The 24,296-nt window shown below is 38.3% G+C and overlaps 1 protein-coding gene across 2 annotated transcripts in view; it reads right to left on the bottom strand.

Moving 5' to 3' along the window:
* RAPGEF5 (Rap guanine nucleotide exchange factor 5) overlaps positions 1 to 24,296 on the bottom strand; it is a 192,619-nt gene that overhangs the window by 42,036 nt on the left and 126,287 nt on the right. For both annotated transcript variants that reach the window (XM_070470214.1, XM_070470219.1), the window contains exons 11-13: positions 5,309 to 5,387; positions 1,882 to 2,026; positions 580 to 677 (exon numbers count right to left, since the gene is read on the bottom strand). In XM_070470214.1, coding sequence (XP_070326315.1) covers positions 580 to 677; positions 1,882 to 2,026; positions 5,309 to 5,387 — 322 coding nt within the window. The remainder of the gene's footprint in view (positions 1 to 579; positions 678 to 1,881; positions 2,027 to 5,308; positions 5,388 to 24,296) is intronic.

Raw genomic sequence — 24,296 nt, 5'->3', positions numbered from 1 at the left:
AAATTATGAAGAAGAGTTAGTGGTAAATCAGAGTAAAATCAGGTATTAGCAATTTGAAAGACTAATGATAGATACCTCAGTGATACCTGGACATGACAAAAGTCACAGAGTAAATGTTTCCCTTCAATTTTTCTAAATTGATAAAGAAACCTCAGGGAATCCATAAAATGAACTTTAAACATGTGCCAAGGTTTGCTGGGACTTGTTTATAAAACTTTTTTTCCTATCCCATTAGAGATAGCTATGAACCCCTGAAATGACACGTTAAATAGTCACACTTATAAAAATAAATAATAATTTATTAAATAATTGTTCTTATGCACCCAGACTGTCACGGCTCAACTGGTTCCTATCATATTGAACAGGGTTTTTAAAAAAATAGCCAATAAGCTTGATTTAGTGTTCGCTCATCTTGAGATATAAAAACAAAATACATATTCACTACTAGAAAACCTAGTGAATCAAGATAAACCCCAGATCTGAAATGTTCAAAATGATCTTCCTGAGATACCTCCCAATTCTGTCACATGTGGTGCTGCTTCCTCTCACTATCTGTGATGAGGAAAATGAAATACTTACTGACGACGGTGCATTCCAAGTATCTTTTGAAATTCTTTCAGTTCTTTTTCAAGTATTGGGTATTCATAGACATCATCCAGCACATTCCTGTATATGGTCTGGGGTGGGGTGGGGAGCAGAAAATGGCAGCTGAATTGGTCTGGTGTCTATTTTGTAAGGATTAAGACTCAAACAGTGGGTAACCTGATCAGAGAGATAAGTGGAATCCAGAACAATACAAAGGGTTAAACCAGGCACCAAAGATCTCCTGAGTGGGGCTTCCACCGCAGAGCCCCTTGCTCAACTGTGTGGCTCTCTGGCAGCCCTTAGGGGCTATGGGTAGGAGCTACTCAAAATTCCCAGGCCTGTTCTACAATGTATTTTTAGAAATAACAGCCACATAATTATTTGGGAGGGAAAAAGAAATCTATTGAATTAAATTAACCAGTTGTTTTGAAAATAACAGTAGTTTAATCAGAGACTTAGTTTAAACCAGTTTTTAACTGGATGTCTAAAAGATATTTGAATTTTGAAATCAAAGTGATTTCTTTCATGAAGACAAAGTCAGTTTAGACACTGCCTATTCTGAAATAGAACTCTTCCCCAAACGGATTCCACTGTATTGACCCGCACAGCTAACATGCTTTTGGTGGCCAAAAGAGTCCAGCTGTCTACAAACTGTCTCCAGAGAATCATCTGTGTTGAAAAGACACTGCAGCCTACTCATGATTAGAAACACATATCAGCTTACCTAATTTAAAATGGAAATCTAGGTTTAGCATCAATTTTATAAGTTAAGATTATAACTTATCTTATAAGTTATAAGATTGTTTTAATGTCTCAAAATATACCAGGTCCTGAAAAAGTTTCATAATGCATACATTGTCAATATAGTTCTTATATGATAAAAACAATATTTTTTCCTACTATTGTAGGTATGGGACTGGTTAGTTTAAACCTATAATACATCTCAACATATCAGGCAGTATCAAATTTTAAAGTATGTTTTATTTAACCTTCCTTAATTATTTCATTTGCAATCAAAATTCTCATGACATGTAAAATAAATAACCTTAAATGAGTGCCTTTAAAACTTGCCTTCTACATTTATTCACATATAATTATTTAAAGTTAAAAATTTCTAACTATGTAAATAATATTTGGCTTCAGAAGCCAAAACAAATACTTTGAATCATAACTTCAACATTACAAACAAGTTAGAGGACAGTAACATATGAATTAGATTGCTGAAATGCACAACTGAAAATAAAGTCAGTCATTTAGCATCAAAGAGTAACTGAATAACTGGAAGTTTTACATTACCTTTAAAAACATTTTTGAATGTTCATCTTCATGTAACCAGTCTTTGTACAGAGCAATCCACTGGGAAACAAGATGCAAGACCTTCCGTTTCCGACAAGGAACATCTGAATTTTCTTCTTTGCCTTGATATTTCTTAGCAGAATAGGTGCAAATAGTTAAGAAAGAATACTGCATTTTTGCAAGTAAAAATATGAAGAGATCCATTTATTCTTGTTTTCACAAAATATGTTAATGTACATTTTTGAAAAAAAAACTCCAAGTATCTGTATATGCAGGAAGAAAAGAATGTGTGTAGGGAAAGTAACAGGTGTGCACTGAAGAAAGCAAAAGGAAACCCGGAAAAATGATTTACATACACTTGGTGGCAGGCCATGAGGATAAGGACTAGATGATCAAACTGACAAATGTATCACACAGTTCCACAAGCAGTGCGGGTTAATGCCACTTTGAAGAGATAGCAGATGGGCCATTAATCACAAGGGTGGCTTCAAGAGATCTGGCCTCACTACATAGGTGGTCACTATTTCCATCAGGATGACATCAGAAGTAAGCCACATACACTTTGATCCTCAGAAATTTACATTCTAAAGTAGTGCCAAACAAGCATGGATTTCTGGACCGTAATTTGTGGTGTGATTCAACTGTCCACCCCGAGGAATTTACATGGAAAAAAAAAAAAGAAATGGATAAGTGTACAAATGTAAGTAAAAAGGGCTGCTAATTTAATTTTCTCTGGAATAAAAAATATTAAATAGGAGTAACTTAAAGGCTTCAACCACTGATGACAGTTAAATAAATTACTGCATATCCATTTAAAGGGTTCTTTTGTAGCCATAAGGCTGATGGTCCAGCACTCCATTTGCTGACACAGGGCATCCACAATATACTATTAATTAGGAAAGCAAGTAAGAAAAGAATATGTCAGGATCATTAATTTCTATTAACTATGTTTATTTACATGGTCATTGCCTGGAAAGATATATACTGATAGTTAACAGTGGCTTCTTAAAGTAATGAGATTTCAGAGAACATGAATTATTTTTATTATACTTATAAGCATTCCCCAATTTGTATACAATGACAATGTGTTAACTATGCAGTTAAAATTAAATAAAAATAACAACCTCAAAGGCAACATGCTTAAAACCTTAGGAATAAGACAGAAGCTTGGCACTTTCCAAAACATCCTAGTGTTTTTTGCCTCCCAAATTATCGTTTCTGAGTATCTTGGACACCTTAAAAAATTAACTAGAAATAGAAAATGCTATGACACCAAACACAGGTAAGCTTTAGGGTTACTGGACAGGATTATATATTCTTTAATGCTGATATATAATAGCAAAACAGGGATAAATTCTGTATCAGACTTCGTAACATTTTTTATAATCTGCTCATTTAAAAGAAGCATTTATTTGGGTCTTAACTGCAGCATGTAGGAACTAGTTCCCCGACCAGGGATTGAACCTGGCCCCCTGCATTGGGAACACAGAGTCTAAGCCACTGGATCACCAGAGCGGTCCCCTTTGTAGCTATTTTAAAACATAATTCAGTCACTGTCTCCCCAACCTACAAAAGTACATCAAGGACTGGGGGATAAAAAGATGTGGCACGTAGACACAGTGGAATACTATATATAAGATCACTTCACAGCAAATAGATGGGGAAACAATGGAAACGGTGACAGACTATTTTTTTGAGCTTCAAAATCACTGCAGATGGTGACTGCAGCCATGAAATTAAAAGACTTTTACTCCTTGGAAGAAAAGTTATGACCAACCTACACAGCTTATTAAAAGGCAGACACTACTTTGCCAACAAAGGTCCATCTAGTCAAAGCTATGGTTTCTCCATTTGTCATGTATGGATGTGAGAGTTAGACTGTAAAGAAAGCTGAGCACCAAAGAATTGATGCTTTTGTAGTGTGGTGTTGGAGAAGACTCTTGAGAATCCCTTGGACTGCAAGGAGATCCAACCAGCCTATCCTAAAGGAGATCAGTCCTGAATATTCATTGGAAGGACTGATGCTGAAGCTGAAACTGCAATACTCTGGCCATCTGATGCGAAGAACCGGCTCATTGGAAAAGACCCTGATGCTGGGAAAGACTGAAGGCAGGAGAAGGGGATGACAGAGGATGAGACGGTTGGGTGGCATTACCGACGCGACGGACATGAGTTTGAGTAGGCTCTGGGAAGTGGTGATGGACAGGGAAGCCTGGCGGGCTGCAGTCCATGGGGTCGCAAAGAGTCAGACTGAGCAATTGAACTGAACTGAATAGTATTTATATATACAAATATAGAGAATGGTATTTATATATATATAAATAGTATCACTTTGCTGTACAGCAGAAATTAATACATTATAAATCAATTATACTTCAATTAAAAATTTAAAAATAAATAGGGGAGAAAAGTTATAGATAACACTGAATATTTTAGAATGGATACATCTGGGGGGGGGGGGAATACTTAAAATCCTTGTTATTTCACCATGAAATTAAAGCAACTAATTCAGAAAACTAACTCAGAAAAAAAAAGTACATCAAGGACATCTGATTTCTTTGATGTCCACCTGTGAAACAAACTCAGGCAAACACAAAGAATTTGTTAAAGTATGCATTTCTTCTAGTTTTTCTCTTGAAAGGTGTAATATAAGGATTTATCTTGTATTATTTCCACTTATGCAAATGCTCTTTTTGTCTTTTCCTGTGACCTTCAAGGCTTGACTTCTGATAAAGAAAAAACTCTTCCTTAAACATTGTAAGGCAAAACACTCTTTTGGATACTGAGTGTGTTTCCATGGCAAGGCTTCCTGGCCTTTGATCTGTTGCATCTCTTCTAGTCATTGTATGCAATCCTAAAGCCTCCTTAACTGGTCATTAACCCTCTAATCACATCCATCATCCTAAAACAGCGTGCCCTGACAAAGCTCTGAAATGATGACAGGTGATTGGGGGTGGGAGTGGGGGGGTCAGACCTCCCAAGTGGGAAATCCTTGTCTTCCCCAGGATACTTGCCCAGAAAAACACTATCACATGCATGCTTCCCCACCCATGTGGTCTGGCACTAACTGATTGATTGTCTTGTAAGTTCAGTTACTGCCAATCCACTCAACCTCTAGACTCTGGGGCTTACCAGTAGGCCAAATTCATCTCTAGATTCTAAAGCCTGTGACACAGGTTTGAAGAAAACATAACATCGACAGACAACGTACCCACGGCACAGAATGTGAAAGCAGCAGCTCTGCATCTCTGGTCCCCCCGCATACTCTGTCTCCTTTCATCCTCACCGTGGCTATCGTGACATTAATATTTAACACAGCCACACTCTACTGAGGGCGTGAGTAAATGAAGAAAGGCCGTTAGTTCCTAACGTGAGACACCTGTCTGGGGGGACGCCGACGCGGCATCCTGAAGCCAGCGAAGGATATTGCCTCAGCAGCGCCTGGCACAAGTCGTCAGTTGTCATGAAGACCGTGTACGTGAGAAGAAAGTCATCAAGGAGAGTCTCTGCAGAGAGAGGAGAAACGAACACAAGGTGAGCAGGTCGGAGACGAGAGGGCCAAGCTGCTCGGCCAGGCTCTGGAAGTGTGCACAGCAGAAATGCAAACGGTGGTGGCAGTGGGGGGGGTGAGGTTAGGAGAATTTTAGGACAAAATACATTTATTAAAGTTACTTTTAAAAACTCTTTTATAGAATGCCTCAGGCAATGAGTTGGTTTTTTTTTTTTTATTACAAGCTTTCTAAACATATAATTTTGTCATCTGTTTTTTCCTTCCCTAAACCTCATCTATATTTGCGGGTACTGATGTTATAGAAAACCAGTGTAATAAAAAAATGTGCTTTTAAAAATAAATTTTATATGATTTTTATATGATACTTCAGGTATGCACTCCAGACCTACAGGAAATGACACCTATAAGTTCTAGTCCCTGGAGGCTCAGATGGTAAAGAATCTGCCTGTAATGCAGGAGACCTAGGTTCAACCCCTGGATTGGGAAGATCCCTTGGAGAGGGCATGGCATCTCACTCCAGTATTCTTGCCTGGAGAATCCTCATGGAGAGAAGAGCCTGGGGGGCTACAGTTCATGGGGTCGCAGAGTCAGACACAACTGAGCAAGTAAGTACAGCACAAAAGTCATTTACCTAAGTCTAGGATAAGAACAATCGGTAATAAAAGCCAGAGGATACAGGGCAATTTCCAAGGCTGTTCACCTTTATCTCTTGAAAGCATCTGTAAGAAGTTGGGAAAGTGAACAGTGATTTTCTTATTGCTGTGAAGAGAGACAGGGCTGAGTCCAGTTAAAAATGGAGAGCAGATAAAAAGGATCATGACATACTCCTTCCTAATTCCTTTTCTACCTCTTCAACACAAACAGGTCCCATTTTTATTGCCTCTTTGGCTGAGTGCTCTTTACAAAGTCCAGCTTACATATAATATGAAACTGCTAAACAGGTAGACTGACTGACCTCCAATAAACTTCAAAAATGATAGAAAGACTTATGTTCAGAATGCAAAGCAGACCTTTCGCCATAGTAGTCTTTATTTACTCTCCACATCTTAAAATTCATTGTACCCTATTATTTAGTTTTCATGCTGTTTACATTCTGGATACCAAAATTTTAGCTATTTGAAATAGTAATAAATTCTATAAATAGTGAGCTTGTGTACTTAATAGCACTGATGCTCTTTCATACTACAAATGTGAAAGTAGAAAGAAGTGTCCAGAACAGAACTCTGTAGCTCCATTTTGAAGACTGGAAAAATTCCATACTTCTAGAAATAACCAGCAACGCTCCTTTAAAAGTTATCAGTGTAAAACAGACTGTTTTGAAGAATACAAAATTCTGATAAAAAGAAGCTGTGAATGACACCTACAGCCCTATATCAGCTACAGGGGTTAACTTATTTCCATGGTTTGTTTATGCTGCAAAACAGCAAGATACTCTTGATCTACACAGGTAAAGTGGTTGCAAATGGTAATGGGTTACCAAAACTTCTTGCTTTCTAGAAGCTCTTTATTAAAATGAAATCAGAGGTGTTCATGAAGAGCATTAGGGATTTTTTTTTTTAAGGAATTTATTTTTTTCAGATAAGTAACAGTGAAAAAATCAAAATGTTAGTCACTCAGTTGGGTCTGACTCTTGGCAACCCCATGGACTATATAGCCCACCAGTCTCCTCTGACCATGGAATTCTCTAGGTAAGCATACTGGAGAAGGTTGCCATTCCCTTCTCCAGGGGATCTTCCCAACCCAGGGATCGAACCTGGTCTCCTGCGCTGCAGGCAGATTCTTTATTGTCTGAGCTGAGGGAAGCCAGGCAACAGTCTTTCTTGCTAAAAAAACATAAAATTGGAAAAACGGCACCTACAATGTAAAATAAGCCTAAGCTTACACATACTGCATCACAGGCAGTATGTGAAGAGTCACTACTACTATTAGTCTGTGGAAAAAGCAAGTTCTCAAACGGAAGAGCCGAGGCCTTGCTGGACACACACCGAGGCCGGCCCGGGAAAGCCGGGCGACTGCGGCTGGCTGCACGGCTGGATGCCGCTGCACTCATGCAGCCTCCACTCACAGCGGAGCTAGGGGTTCTCTGCTTAGGTCCTTGTTCTCAGGAGTTTCCAATCTACGCACAAAAAGGCAGAAGAAATTTTATCCTAAGATCTACCCCCAAGCTAGTTAATCCGCAGCACAAGTTAGTCACTGGCCTCCTAGGGAAAACTTTGAAATGTACATTTGAAATTTTGGTGTCTCTTTCATTACAGGGTTTTAAATAGATGAAGTTAAGATCCAACAATGGTGTGAGGTCTGAACCCCTAGGATATCTGGGAAACTAACTTGCAAACTATCACTCTGGGATGCTGCTGAACAATAATGTTCATGAATTAGGACATTTCTCTGCACTAAATACGGTTGATGAGAATCCTCAGCTTCTCTGGTCTGATTAGAAGTGAAGTCTTTTTTGCATTCCGTGTTAGATACAGGCAGCAAGGACCTCAGAGAAGCCTAGAATTACTTTAGGCTTTCCAATGGGCCCTCACAGACTGGAGCACCGAGTGCCTCCTACAAGTCAGCACACACAGTTTTGGTGTGACACCCGGGTTCAGACTCTTTGGGGTGTTCTTACGTGTGTGCTCAGTTGCTCAACTGTGTCCTTGTGATCCCAAGGACTGTAGCCCACCAGGCTCCTCTGTCCATGGAATTTTCCAGGCAAGAATACTAGAATGAGCTGCCACCTCCTCCTCCAGGGTATCCTCCCGATCAAGGGACCAAACCCGCACCTCTTGCGTCTTCTGCACTGGCGGACGGGTTCTTTACCACCCAGCCACCTGAGAAGCCCCTCGGAATGCTCTTACCCTTAGCTAATTTAACGGGGTTGGAAGTATTCTCTAATCAAGCTTTACTCCACGAAAAATTCACATTAAAAAGAACACCATACTGGAAATACCTGTAAATAATATATACAGTATTTCATGCAATAAATAACTGTATTAGTAAAATAAGAACACCATTAACTTTGACATAAGCAGTCATTCCACTCCAAAACAGTCTTAGATGATGAACTGAGTGACTCTCAGAGTTTGGTTGGATGGTGGCAAAACCATTTGGCATTCAATTCCATTAACCAGCTCACACAAGATAATACTTTGTTGAGGGCTCTGACCCAGAAATGCTTATTTTCCCTGAAGCTACTACCATATTTAATATTCAACAGCATTTACCTAATTATCGCCCTGCCATAGAAATAATAATTAAAGACAATGAGGCTATATAAAAACATCTCCAGTTAAAAATCTAATGAAAAGAACAGCTAAAATTCCTTCTGAATAGAACAGATTCCCAACACTCCTAACTCAAATCTTTATATAACTGCCATTTTGTTCTGAAAATTTTCTACATAAAAAGAGCTTTCCTTTATTCTTTTCAGTACTGGTATTTTTTTTTCCCACATATGAAAGTAATTGAGTGATTTAATCAAAAAGACACACTTCAAATAGAAGTGCGTTTTAATAGCCATGCTTCAAAAAAAAGGCTGTCCCATTGGTATTTAGACATATTTTTAGAACCACAATAGCTATATAAATGATCCCCTGAAGACTATTAGCCAACAATGGCCATTTAGAAAGACTAGCAAATCCACTGGCAACCATATTAAAACACTATAATTATATATTATATTATATACTGCTTAATTAATGGTAATTTAAGACTCTAGGTAGAAAAGCACTTTTGTGTATAAAAACATCTTTCTCTTAAACACATTCATAGTTGCCATACAGACTCACATTCTGAATAAAAAGATGCATTCATTTATTTCTAGCTTAATGAATACCTAGGTATTAATATAAAAAAAAACTTGTCTTTGAAATTCTACCCATTAAATCAAATCACTAAATCTAATCCCAAGTTGTTGGCTCATCACTGACAAAAATACTCAGCTATCCTTTTAGGCATACCCCCTCTCCCCACAAATAATATAAAATTTTCTAGTGGATTTTTAATTACAAGAATTGCTTTTTGCAGTATAAAAGTAACATGCTAATAACAATCAAAACTGTAAGGTAAATACTATTACAGTTTTAAGAACTATGTAACTTGAAATAAAATATATTAATATGCTGTAAAAGATCTAAAAGAATGACTCTAAAATTTGTGTCTATAATTAGCCATGGTGTTAATTAACACAGAACTTTTCCCGATCATGCTAGTTTTTAAACTTAAAGGCATAAGAAAAGAATTGTCTATTTTTCTTTGACTTTACTTATATGTATTTTTCTTTTATGCATAAATTAAAATTTTTTCTATCACTTTAAGTGTATAAAGCACTAAAAATTTCCATTTTATTTCTAGAAAGCACAAACGTTTCTAGAACATCCCCAAGTTATGTCAAGGTGGAATGATAATTGGCTTGGTATAGATCCTTTGTATACAGTTCTGTTATGTAAATTTAATCAAATGAAAGGAAATGGTCTAAATGCTTCCAAAAATTCTAAGCTTAATGCCTTTTTCTTTTTTCAGTTATCCAAACAAAACAAAACAAAACTCTGAAGTCTAGAAATCATAATGAGTATGGGGTGACTTAGGAGCAATTAGAAAAATCTACTTCAGTTTTATTTTCCAACACTCACCAACAAAATGCACTGCAATAATGAAACCACTCACCCATTAAAGTAAATTACCAAGAAAGCAAATGAAAAGAATTTTGACAGACAATAGCCTATTGGAGCCATTTGATCTATGTAAGGTAATGTGAATATTCAACATTTCTGTACTAACTCATATTCCCTAAAGTACTGTTGGCAGTTTTGTTTCACCTGTATTTCTACTTCAGATGCAATGAAATTTAAGGTGCTTTAAAATATGCTGGACTTTACCTTTATTCCACGGAGCCAAGAAAAGCTTTGTACTTGAAAGGGCCTATTCCTGGCCCTGGAATGTTACAACTTACCATTATTTTTTGAGAAGCAGTGCCAAAATGTACCATGTAATCTGATTAAGTACAAACAAAATAATTTCACGTTCATGCTTGAATCATAGGCTCAAGTGCTAGGCCACTGATAGGAGTTGTGCCTCTTGCTCAGTGTATTTCACATTTCAAAAAGCAGTATTCGTGACGTCAAATGCAGCTGTTTACTACAGCTTTTAAATTCAGTTGATTCCTGCAGAATTTTACAATTTCACCACAGTACTGCTTAGCCATTCTAAACTGCCAAATCCTGAGATCTAGCTTTATTTTTAGACATCGATTACACAAGAAATGTTTATTCATTTAATGCTGTTTCTACATCAAACTTGAAAAGTCATCCGTTTAATGACTATAGATAGGGATGGCGTGGCACTCTTCCAATGATAAAATCCGTTTTCATTTTAACTTGGAGAATTTGGTTTGAGAATCCCACCACATTTCTTTAGGACAGAATGACTTGAGTGCAGCAGGTTTTACGTTCTTGGCTACATTTAATTCCACACGCTGCCTTTTAAAAATGTCACAAGAAGGAGCGTGGAATATTAACAGCGGCGCTTTTATCTTCTCCGCACAGAGAAAGGGTCATGTTTGCAGGTCGCTCTGTCGTTACAGAGGGGCCGGGCTCCATGAGCTCCTGCTGCCGCAGCCCCCACCAGCTGCTGTGTTCAGGCACAATTCATGGATCTGCCATGTCTGCTGGGAAGCTCAGAAGGCAGTGTAGAGTATGCAGAGGGAGTCAGAGACTCTGATTCCCACCTGGGGAGGCTTGAGCAGAGTACCTCATTCCCTTGGAACTTAGCACAATCCCCTAAATCCACACCTAGCAGAGCTAGGTTCAGTCAGGTAGAACAGTATAGCTAAGGTATCTGGCACAGAATCTGGTACACATCAAGCACACAATAAATCCTTTCTGCTCTTCGCATGCATGCTAAGTCGCTTTAGTCGTGTTCAACTCTCCATGACCCCATGACCTGTAGCCAGCCAGGCTCTTCTGTCCATGGCACTCTCCAGGCAAGAATATTGGAGTGAGTTGCCATGCCCTCCTTCAGGGGGATCTTCCTGACCCAGGGATCGAACCCGCATCTCCTACATTACAGGCAGATTCTTTACCGCTGAACCACCAGGGAAGCCCATCTGTTCTTTAGTTTCCTAAAATAAATTACTTATGTCTGTCCTTACCTGTTTATCCAAGTGCTACCAGTCAACCAACCAAAACTGCGGGAGGGCTGAACTACACATAAGGCATCTGTTGAGGCACTAGGGGTTGATACGGGGAAGCACAGTGGCTGGTACATGGCATGATCTCAGTGAGGTTACACTACAACCAAGCAGTACCAACCACAGATGTCACAGGGGATGAAGGAGAGACTCCCGTATGCCAGGGAAGGTTTCACCAAACAGGCGGCGTGCAAGAGGACCCCTGAACTTCTGGGAAGAATTGGAGGAGGAAGCAATTTAGTGTGTAAGCAAAGGAGCGGGTATGGGTGCGTGTCTGTGGCTGAGTCACAGACCAGTGGTCTTTGAGACTTGATTGCTCCTAAAGATGTTTTGTGCTAAATGACAATATTTAAAAATCAGAAATCTGGCAACACCAGGTCCACAGTTCAGTTGGCAACCATGGTTTAGAGCTGAGTTGCACTTCTTATGCAGAGGGGCCTCCCCAGTTTAGCACAGTTCTACTCTGGCTGTCTTCTTTTGTTCACATGAACTGTCTGTGGACATGTGAGTTTGCAAGTCTTAGTCTATGGTATAGTTATGAAATAGTAATGGAAGGGTCATACAGAATAACAGAAAATCTAAAAACGTACGTAGGAGCCAATTCCCAGAGGGTCTTTGAGCTCAAGACTAAGGAGTCTGGGGCTCATTCTATAGGAAAAGGAAAGTGAGTAGAGACTTCTGAGGCCAGAAGTGATGAAACATACAGATTACACTTGCTGCATCCCAGAAGTTAGTAGGGATAAAGGAGGAATAAGCGGAGGGAGAATGAGTTTACTTGTAAACGCACTGAGCCTGGATTCCCTAGGTTACTTTAAGTGAAACTACTGAGCAATACACCAAAGACCAGAGTTTGCTAACAAAGGCTACATGAAGATGGAAGTTACTATATAAAGAGAGTGGTTGGGAACAACATGAATTTTCAGCAACAGTCCTAAGAAGACGTAAGAAGAGGGCTGAGGGTTAAGCTGGGGTGGAAGTTCACATTTGGGTGATGGCAAAAGAAAGATGAATTTTAAAAAAAGAGAGAAAAGAGAAGAAACTGGAGAATTGGGAGATGAAATGTAATAGAAACCAACAAGAAAGGACTGGAAGAGGGAGCAGATCAAAAGTCTCAAAAGTTGTTGGAAGGAGGTCCATGAGACAGAGCATTCAAGGGTCACTGGATTTGGTGTGTGATGGTCTCTGGTCTGCTTGCTTTAGAGATATGCCCTTGCTAAGTGTCAGAGGCATACTCTAGTTAGACTGAAAGAAACTACAGATATTCTGACAACCAGCTATCACACCATCTAGCATGCTGTTTCTTCCCAAAGACTCCCCTTGCAGTTGTGTAGCTCATTGATCAGTAACAGCAGGTGCTCTCACGAATGAGCCAGGAGGTCAAATTTCTTCATGATCAATGCAAATACTGTTTTACTTAACAGTATATATGAAATATGGCAATTATCATGAGTGTGATGCTTAAAATACCAATCTGCCAGCATCTACCAACAAAAATTCATATCAAAGATTTGCTCAGTCTCACATAACTGAACTGAGTTTTTGAATCTTGTACAATCAACACCACACAATGATTTCTTAAGATACAAACTGTGTTCCTAAGTGCCTGGCAAATGTTCTAAAATTTCATGAAACAAAAGAAAATTAATTTATACATTAAATTTTAAATCAGAAGTCTCAGGTCTGGTTGTTGCGGTTCAGTCATTAGGTCATATCTGACTCTTTGTGACCACATGGATTGCAGGCCTGGTTATTTCAAGCAGTAACTCTAATCCTTGAATAAACTTAAAACAAAGTATGGCATTTTTATCTCCTAAGCAGTAAGCAGAATCTCTATTATCAGCTTTCTTTCAAAACTTGAAATATATCACCATTCTGAGTATTAATTTTTCCCCCTTGGTCACTGTCAATCACTAGTGCTCAATTTCAGACAAGTAAAACTTTATTTACTAACTTACTTTTGTTTCTGGTTAAAAAAATTATTTTAGGGACACTAGAAAAGCTACTTTAAACAAAGTTTAGCAATGGACAGTCAACTGCCTATTTTAAAGCTAAGAACTGGCATGATAGCTAGATATATTAAAGATAAAAAGATATTCTACAAACTTATTCACTTAAAGTAAAAACAACTAAGGCTCTTTCTAAGCAATTTGGCACAAGATTTTATGCAAACTGAATGCTTCCAATACAAGAAAACTTACTTTAACGTATTGCCTCTGTTTGAAAACATTTCTAGGATAAGTATCCCAACCAGTGACTGACAGCAGACATGCCTTTGTGTCTGGTTTCCAGAACAATCATTAGACTTCTTTCCAATATCACATGACTGCTTTCTTTCTCACACAGGTAAAGGGAAGACTTGTGGTTTAGGGTCACAAAGAAAGGTTTGGTCACAACTGACGACCAAACTTCTATTACCCCAGGTTGAAGACAAAGGTGCAGGATAAAGTGTCAACTTTTGCAAAGACATGGAATTTGACTGGTGAGGTCATCAAAGAACTACAAAGGGCAGTCTACAAGCTCAAGCCTGATGACTATTGCGTCCATGTGAATATCTAAGCAAATCTCCACACCCTACTCCCATCCACCACCACTACCCAGCACACATATTTTAGCCTCAGTTCAGTTCAGTTCAGTCCAGTCACTCATGTCCGACTCTTTGCGACCCCATGGACTACAGCACGCCAGGCCTCCCTGTCCATCACCAACTCCCAGAGTTTACTCAAACTCATGTCCATTGAGTTGGTGATGCCATCCAACCATCTCATCCTCTGTCATCCCCTTCTCCTCACACCTTCAATCTTTCCCAGCATCAGGGTCTTTTCAAATGAGTCAGTTCTTCACATCAGGTGGCCAAAGTATTGCAGTTTCAGCTTCAGCATCAGTCCTTCCAATAAATATTCAAGACTGATTTCCTTTAGGATGGACTAGTCGGATCTTCTTGTAGTCCAAGGGACTCTCAAGAGTCTTCTCCAATACCACAGTTCAAAAGCTCAGCTTTCTTTATAGCCCAACTCTCACATCCATACATGACCACTGGAAAAACCATAGCCTTGACTAGATGGACCTTTGTTTGCAAAGTAACACCTCTGCTTTTTAATATGTTGTCTAGGTTGGTCATAACTTTTCTTCCATGGAGTAAAAGTCTTTTAATTTCATGGCTTTAGTTACCATCTGCAGTGATTCTGGAGTCCAAAAAAAATAAAATCTGCCACTATTTCCACTGTTTCCCCATCTATTTGCCATGAAGTGATGGGACTGGATGCCATGATCTTAGTTTACTGAATGCTGAGCTTTAAGCCAACTTTTTCACTTTCCTCTTTTACTTTCATCAAGATGCTCTTTAGGTCTTCTTCACTTTCTGCCATAAAAGTGGTGTCATCTGCATATCTGAGGTTATTTCTCCCAGCAATCTTGATTCCAGCTTGTGCTTCATCCAGCCCAGTGTTTCTCATGATGTACTCTGCATATAAGTTAAATAAGCAGGGTGACAATATACAGCCTTGATGTACTCCTTTTCCTATTTGGAACCAGTCTGTTGTTCCATGTCCAGCTCTAACTGTTGCTTCCAGACCTGCATATAGGTTTCTCAAGAGGCAGGTCAGGTGGTCTGGTATTCCCATCTCTTGAAGAATTTTCCACAAGTTGTTGTGATTCACATAGTCAAAGGCTTTGACCTAGTTAATACAGCAGATTATATGTTTTTCTGGAACTCTTGCTTTTTCTATGATCCAACTGATGTTGGCAATTTGATCTCTGCTTCCTCTGCCTTTTCTAAATCCAGCTTGAACATCTGGAAGTTCACGGTTCACATGTTGTTGAAGCCTGACTTGGAGAATTTTGAGTATTACTTTACGAGTGTGTGAGATGAGTGCAATTATGTGGTAGTTTGAGCATCCTTTGGCATTGCCTTTCTTTGGGATTGGAATGAAAACTGATCCTTTCCAGTCCTGTGGCCACTGCTGAGGTTTCCAGATTTGCTGGCATATTGAGTGCCTCACTTTCACAGCATTATCTTTTAGGATTTGAAAAAGCTCAACTGGTATTCCGTCACCTCCACTAGGTTTGTTCATAGTGATGCTTCCTAAGGCCCACTTGACTTTGCATTCCAGGACGTCTGGCTCTAGGTGAGTGATCATACCATCATGATTATCTGGGTTGTGAAGATCTTTTTTGTATAGTTCTTCTGTGCATTCTTGCCACCTCTTCTTAATATCTTCTGCTTCTGTTAGGTCCATACCATTTCTGTCCTTTATTGAGCCCATTTTTGCATGAAATGTTCCCTTGGTATCTCTAATTTTCTTGAAGAGGTCTCTAGTCTTTCCCATTCTATCATTTTCCTCTATTTCTTTGCACTGATCACTGAGGAAGGCTTTCTTATCTCTCCTTGCTGTTCCTTGGAACTCTGCATTCAAATGGGTGTATCTTTCCTTTTCTCCTTTGCTTTTTGCTTCTCTTCTTTTCACAGTTATTTGTAAGGCCTCCTCAGACAGCTATTTTGCTTTTTTGCATTTCTTTTTCTTGGGGATGGTCTTGATCCCTGCTTCCTGTACAATGTCACGAAACTCCGTCTATAGTTCTTCAGGCACTCTGTCAGATCCAATCCCTTGAATCTATTTCTCACTTCCACTGTATAATCCTAAGGTATTTGATTTAGGTCATACCTGAATGGTCTAGTGGTTTTCCCTACTTTCTTCAATTTAAACCTGAATTTGGCAATAAGGATTTCATGATCTGAGCCACAGTCAGCTGCTGGTCTTGTTTTTGCTGACCGGTCTTATTTTTGTTTTGTTTTATTTTAGCCTCAGAGAGCCTCAAATTTGTTTTGAACCATGCCTATTCCTTACCATGCCCCAGAAAGCTAGTGGTGGCTTTGGTGGGTGATAGGGAAACACTGGAAGGGAAAACAGTGCTAGTCTGTATGGAAAAAAAAACAACAAAACATACCAGCCACTCTCTATGGACCACATACTGTGAGCTCTATCCTGAGCTTCGCCCAGCTGGTCTCTGCTCCTCAAAGCCACCCGAGGAGGTATGTAGGGCTCATATCTTTGCAGGATGGTGACACCGAGACTGAGATAAGTAAGGAAAACAGCCACCATGTTAATGCAAGTGAATGCCGGAAGGGGCTCAGGTCCTAAGCTGGCTGAGCCTCAGCAATGTCCCTAAGTGCATGATGCTCTCCTGGGGGTGTGGAGCCAAACCTTCCGTGTCAGGGATGGGGGAAAGGAAATGCAAGAAAGTCACAAAATCCCGGGTTGAGATAGGGGAAAGCACCATAGATAAAGGTACCTAGTCATTCTATGGGCTTTGAATGGCCAAAGAGGCCCCTGTGAAGTTGTTTTTCATCTACTTACCAGCATGCTAGAGTTCCTTTATCCTTACTCAAATACTACTTTGTTTTTATTTTCTAGCAAACACCTGGCAATAGCACATAGCTATGAGAGATCAACCAATTTACTTTTCCAAAGGTGGAAATGATAATCACATAGAAGGATTAAGACAGTCCACAAATTCACAATGCTTTTAAGATATTTTAATGGCCACTACACATATTTATAGTTAAAAAAATTGAAATGTAAAGACAGAAAGGAAAACAATTTTTTTTAAAAAGTCAAATCATAAAACTCCTTTTCTTCTACATAAACTTCTCTGTATTAGACATTATAGATACTAGAAATCATTAGTCATGTTAAATCGTGTTCACTCTTTCCTAAAGCAAAAGAACTGACTTGCATGTCAACGTCTTGGCTGTCCCTCACCTCAGTTATCACCTATCAGTCCAACGTCCGGATAAACAGGCCATTAAGCATGTGTCAGCTGCCACTGGGCAAGGTATTTTTGCCTTTTGGCTAAAGGAACTCATACATATTCCTGTCTCAAATGGTTCTAATAAGAAGTCAGTTTTGTTTTAAAGTAAATGTACTACTCACAAGCCTAAGAACATTCTTAAGCTTTTCTGTTAGCATGATTCACGGTGATTTGATCCACACAGATATGTAATGGGCACATATGAGTTCTGAAATATCACCAAGAATACAATAATATATAAAATGGTATACTATAGCCTGCTCTGAGAAGAATAATTTTAATTTGTGCTTTGTTTAAAAAACTTCTTCAAAGCATTATGACATGAACTGCTTCTTTGTATATGTTAAATTTACTTATGAAAAATACTTCTCACAACTAGTAGGGAGAATTTTGGAGTAAAAGATGAAATTCTCAATCATGAATTCAGTGGTTCAAATTACACAAGAGAAAGGTACTTACAGGTAAATAAGCCTTGAGAACTAAGAATACATGAGATTATGATTAATGCATAGCACAGGGAACTATATTCAATATATGTGATAAACTACAATGGAAAAGAATGTAAAAAAAGAATGTCTTTATGTGTATAACTGAATCACTTTGTTGTACAGCAGAAATTGGCACATTGTAAATCAACTATACTTCAATTAAAAAAAAGAATACACGAGATTAGTGTAAATACTCACCTATAGAGAAAAACATAAGACTTAATCTTTATAGGCTTAAAAAAAAGTGGTTATGTGGCACTTTAAATTACAGTATGTTTATATTACTTTAAAAGGACAGAAATATATAGGGACACTGGAGCAAAGAGCTGGAAGGAATCACACCCCTGGCTGATTTCAGATGGGCCTTACCAGCTCTGCAGTGCATTTCTTTATTTCTATTTTCACATGAGAGAGAAGGATATGGATATTTGTGTACATCACTGTTTGAGATTTCCTATTATATACAGCCATGCCTAATCACAAAAAATATACATGCACAGAAAATTTTCAGGAACTCAAATAAGTATAAGTAACATGGTCTTGTTCTCAAGTTTCTCAAATATCATAAGCAGGAAAAGTACATTTAAGGAGAGATGAGTGTTGTGAATTTACCCTAATCTCACTATTGTCAATTTCTAGAATGTGCTGATAAAGAAACATTTGCCTTGCAGGTTTTTGATTTTTTTCTAAAAGAACAAACAACCTCCCCCAGAATATGGTCAAATAGTGTAAATTGTCATAATAATTCTGAGATATGCACTCATAATATGCCAATCAGCACTGGCAGAATTTGAGCCTAATAAAATCTTTATATAAAAGTCATCAGTGGTGAATGAAAATGGCTTTGCAATGCCTTCAAATTCAGACCAAACTGAACTAAGACACAGGAGGTCACATTTTACATGTTCAACTCTGGGGACAAGAGCTAAAATTAGGATGAAAATATCTCCACCCTGTTCTGTCCTTTTTTTTTTCTCTTAACAAAACACATGACACTGGATTTATAATATCTATAAGCCTGCTACACAAAAGCAAAATATGTGCTATCAAGCAAAACAGGAAGAAAATTCTGTGTGTGGGGGGGGACTAACTTGCTCTAAGTATTATGTAAATCTTTCTTCATAACAAGTCTATTTAAGGCACATAGAAAGGGATGTAGAAAGAAGGAAAATACCCGATGCTTTAATATTAAAACTACTATCTATTACCAGTGCTGATATAAACACCACTCACCTAAACTCCTGTTTATTTTTAGACTGAGAATTTAAGTAGAAATATCCTACCAGGCATGAGATGGGCAATTTTAACTTCTGCTTTTCATCTTCACACTAAATAAAGCTCATTTATAGGATTAAAAGATTTAAAAATTAGAAGGTTCATCAAGTATCCTGTATGCTGAAAACAGACAAGAAGGATAAGTGTGAAGCAGAAAAGGATACAGGATTGCTCTGAAAGTAATTTTCTGCCACTAATTAGATTACAACAAGATATTCTGGGTATTACAATAAGACATTTTAGTTTTCCACACTTTCAGTTCACCCATACCTACCAATTCTGTCTCATTTTATATTTATTTCTGGGATTTGGGGGAAGGACTGCCAGCAAACAGCAGCCTTAAGTACAAGGCAAAAAAGCAGCAAACAGAATGAAAAGAATGGTTTCGATTGTAGAGCAAGAAAGCCCCAAGGGCAGAAAATGAGGATAATGGGAAGTGGGAGGGAAAGGTTATAATGAGAAAGACTGCAGAGAGAAATGAGGAAAAGCTCAATTATAGGTGTGTTAAAGACAAAAATTCTCTCACTTGAAGAATATCCCTTTTAGACATGTGCTTGTCAATTACAACAATTTTGTGGCTTTGTACACTTTACCTAAAGCCGTAATTTGATAGAAACACAGTGAGAGACTTTAACATGCAGTGATTATAATCAACAGACTGCCATCCACTAGCATTCCTTCCTCACACTTATAAGACTATTTGTAATACACACTCTTGTACGGAAAAATCACTTTTTTTCCTCCATTTTCTGACAGGACCCTAAAATTTTTGACTGAGGATGATGTCACAGCATTTAAAAATATGGACAAGAACATCTGATGATCTCACATTAATTCCATCAATAGTAAAGATGATACACAAGATCTCTGAGGGAGAGAGGGGAACACAGGGAGAGAGGGAAGAGCTTTTTTATCCACTGAATTGCCTTAAACACAGTCTCGAGTAATTTCATTTGCCGATGTTACACTAAAACTATGGTTCTGCTAAAATTAAACACACTTTTGAGACAGTATCACATCTCCAGAAATTTTAGAATCTGCTGCTCCAAAAATACCTGACTCACATCACACATTTAAACAAGTTTCTGGAAATGTAGCTGGACACTCACAAAATCACAAGTGTTTCTACTAAAGTACAGTATTAAGTATGCCAATATACCCCAAATTCACTGAGAAAATACGGTCATTTTTAAAATTTTAAGACTTGAGAAAAGCATTTTCTTTTTAAGGAAATAAAAATTCATTTTCCTTTTAAAAAGAACTCCCCCCACCCCCCCAAAAAAAGTTTATTAAGAACAAAAATCAGCACAAATTAATTGAGAAACTGCTACAGAGATTATAGAACTATAGATAGAAAAACAGAAGTAGCTGTCTTTGTTTTTAAAAGATATATATTAGGAAGACAAAATATAAAGGGAAATCTAAACAAAGCTTTTCTCAAACACATCTTTATAAGAAAAACTACAAGTAATACTGGGTTTGTGTTTAAAAAGCAACCTTCACCCTATGTCAAAGAGACTATACAGATTTAAGTCAATATCTTATTCACATGATTATAAAACCAAAGATATTCTACATACTTTATGACTTATTAGAGACGGCCTTTATGCTTTATATTTAAAAATAGATGGAAATTTTATACATTTTGATTCATTGAAATTTGGTAATTTATGCACATATGTATGGCAACTCTCAGTGTACCAGAGTATTTTATTATTTGTAATAATTTATCCACTAGCCATTCTAGGAAATTAGAATTTACTGAACTACAAAGAAGAAATACCTAAGGTTCCCCACAGTTGTCTATCAAAAGAGATGAGGACCATATTGAGCATCTGAGGCAGAGGGAAAGCATTCAGGGAAAGCAAAGAAAATGGAAATAAGGGGAATAAAGCAAATAAAATGTGCAAAGGTGAAAAAAGGAGGAACTCCATTCATTTCTAAGTCTTTTGCTCTGGCTCCAGTTTACAAAGGGAAACCCTTGTGGTTTGGAGGGTTGAGGACACACCACCAGGACAGACTTCACAGAAACAAGCAGTCACATGAGTATTTCATTTAGAGCATAATGTGCGGAGGAAACCTTCAAAGATCCTCTACCTCACTTCCTGTGTCCAGGACCTGGCCTTCACTCTAACCCATCATAAAGGTATTGATATTTTCCTTAAAATATTGAAGATGTATTCAAAGAAGAAAGTCCAAAAACTCTTGTGAAGATGCACAAGTTTTTCAAAATCCTTATAGTCAGGAGACTAAAGGTCTAGGTTTCTAAGGTAATTCTTGCCCATTATGTGCTTCATTTTCCATTGCCTATCTTCAGATCCTCCTGAAATTAATTTCCCACAGCCCTACAATGTTTTACCTTGTTTCTATGTGCTCTAGACTTATACTTGAACTTAAAGTACTGGAAGAGATCATGTGGTACAAACATGAAAATGATGCGATTTAAAAAAATGTACTCCACTGATCCAATCTGTTCTAAACAGGAATAGCTTCCCTGAAAAGTAGGCTGTACTCCTGCCTATATCCTTATCCAATAAACATCTCCTTTTCCCATTGCTCATGTTGTAATGAAAACTTCCACATTTCCATTATTAATCAGCCTACATTAATGACCTTATGCTTCAGCTCTGTCTCACTTCATTTCACCTTGCTTCATTACCAACAGGAGTATTAATTAATCCACAATCTACTGGCAGTGTAAAAGCATCAATTCCCTTGCTATTATTCATAATATCACTTGTTCAAAGGTGGTGTGAATAGATGAGTTCAGAAGATGAACACCTCAAACAAAATTCAGTCAAAATCTGATTTTTAATAATTTCTCATGTGAGTGGTCTGATATAGCATCAGCTAATAATTAGGACCACTTCCCTCACACTCTCTGTCTCGTGAAACCTTCTGAAAGCAGTCAGACAATCCAGTGGCCACTTTGCTCACAGCTGGAGACCAAAAAGCAAGTCTTTTGTGCTGGAGAGTAGTTCTCCCTAAAGTGACGACTAAAGGGCTTGATTTGAGGTTTATAGCTAGAGTTGAATGCTAGATTTTTTTCCTTCAATTCTGCCTCTTATCCATGATTCCAGTAACTAGACAAAAAAGATGTCTGGGATAAAGCTATGAATACAACTGGGTTCATTTCCAGATTCAAATGATCCCTCTATCTCTGAAGCACCTTAGTTAACTTCTTCTGCCTTAGTGTCTCTGTCCATTAGCTGGAGATAATCATCCTATACAAGCATCATTCTAAGGGAGCAGACATTTGTATAAATGGAGTGGTGTCAAAACCTGGCTCTCAAAACTGGAGGGGGCCTCAGACATCATGTGATCTAAGTTCTTTGCTTTCATAAATGAAGCAACCGAGAAAGAAATTTCTATACAATTCTAATTATCTTGTCACTTTGTCAATATTAATTTATAAAGTCTTTCAATACTTCAATTGCAATCAGCAAAAACAATACATTCTCCATATTAGCAATTAGGAGAGAAGCTAAGGGAACTGCCAAGAAACCAAACCAAATGCACAAAGATTATAGAGCAGAACAGAAACCAGACCCTTATATGAGCACTTTTATTCCTAGAGCTCTCTCGACAGCACTTTCAGGATTTTCACTGTCACTGTGGATTGCTGTTTCAAGCCTTCACTTTATCTGGAAAAACAAGCCTTTGCTGAAGAGTGGGTCTCTCATCTGCATCTGAGGCACACCCAGGGCAGCTGGAGTTAGGGCTAATGAATTTCTTCAGTCTTTCCTTGATTCTTTTCATTAGCATGTATGCAAACAGAATTAACCTAATATTTAAAATTGACAGCTCCATAAAGCTGAAAAAGACCTCAAGTGGCAACCTAGTCCAGTTACGAGTCTTTGAGAAAGTTATTTGCACAGGTCAGGAAAGTAAACGGCTGATACCAAGCAACTACAGGGATACAAAGCCTACAACTTCTAGCTGAAGCAAGTACCATCCGGGGATACCCAGGGCTACATAAAATTCCTTTTATGTCTTGTATCTATTTATTTTCTCAACTATTTTCTTCGGTTTGAACTTTGCTGAATAGGACCAGAAACTTCATGTTAATTCTCTATACTACTTTAGATATGCTAAAATATAGCTTCTTTATCTTCAATGACATATAGATACAGTTCTTCCACACTAGTGCCTGTAATGAGATTGGTTATTTAGCACCCATTCATTTCACACCCACTGGTTCTCTCTTTGTTTTTTGGCTGACTCCCCCCATTAAAATATAAGCCCCACAGAGGAGTTGGGAGTAGTCTGTTTACAGCTATGTCCCCATGGCTACAAGAGTGCCTACATAATAGCAGAGGTCAAAGATAATTGTGGAAGGAAGGAATTGAAATTTTCTTTGTCATTCATCACATGTATATTGGCTTCCCTGATAGCTCAGTTGGTAAAGAATCTGCCTGCAATGCAGGAGACCCCAGTTTGATCCCTGGGTTGGAAAGATCCCCTGAAGAAGGGAAAGGCTACCCACTCCAGTATTCTGCCCTGGAGAATTCCATGGACTGTATAGCCCATGGGGTTGCAAAGAGTCAGACATGACTGAGCGACTTTTACTTTCACGTGTATATATAAACTGGACACTCAAAAATACACTGTTGTATTTTATTATAGGAGCAGTGTGTGAAGTTAAAAGTAGAGGAATTACAGAGGGAGTGTTAGTCTGAGAGCCAGGATGCAGTACATTTCATCACGGGGCGGGGCGGGGGGGCAACCCACTGCTTTTCTCTGGCAAGAGACTGTTTCTGAATATCCCAAAATGGCCTGGTAATAAAACTCTCTGCAAATGTATTTTACTAGTTGGTGATAAATCAAAGCTGTTCTTTGTAAACGTTATAGCATAATTTCTGAAAGGAATTTAAGAAGTTTCCCACTGGAAACTTGTGTTCTACACAAACACGCATAAATCACCACCAGATAGGGCCACTGAGCCTTGAATTCCAAGTCTGCTACCCCATCAACATTCTAACTGCTCTCTGAGTGAGGCTGAAGAAATACAGCAGGAAGACAGAGCAACATGAAATCAGGCCAAATGACCTAAGTCCTCGTGCCAGGCCTAAGTGATGGTGAGGTAAGCATAAAATGACCATGAGGTTCTGGCAGGTGTCTACATGAACCTTAGGGGCTCCAGAGCCAGAATTCTACA

Source organism: Odocoileus virginianus, chromosome 1 (genome assembly GCF_023699985.2).
Source record: "Odocoileus virginianus isolate 20LAN1187 ecotype Illinois chromosome 1, Ovbor_1.2, whole genome shotgun sequence".
Lineage (NCBI taxonomy): Eukaryota > Metazoa > Chordata > Mammalia > Artiodactyla > Cervidae > Odocoileus > Odocoileus virginianus.
This window is presented reverse-complemented; position numbering and strand designations above follow the sequence as displayed.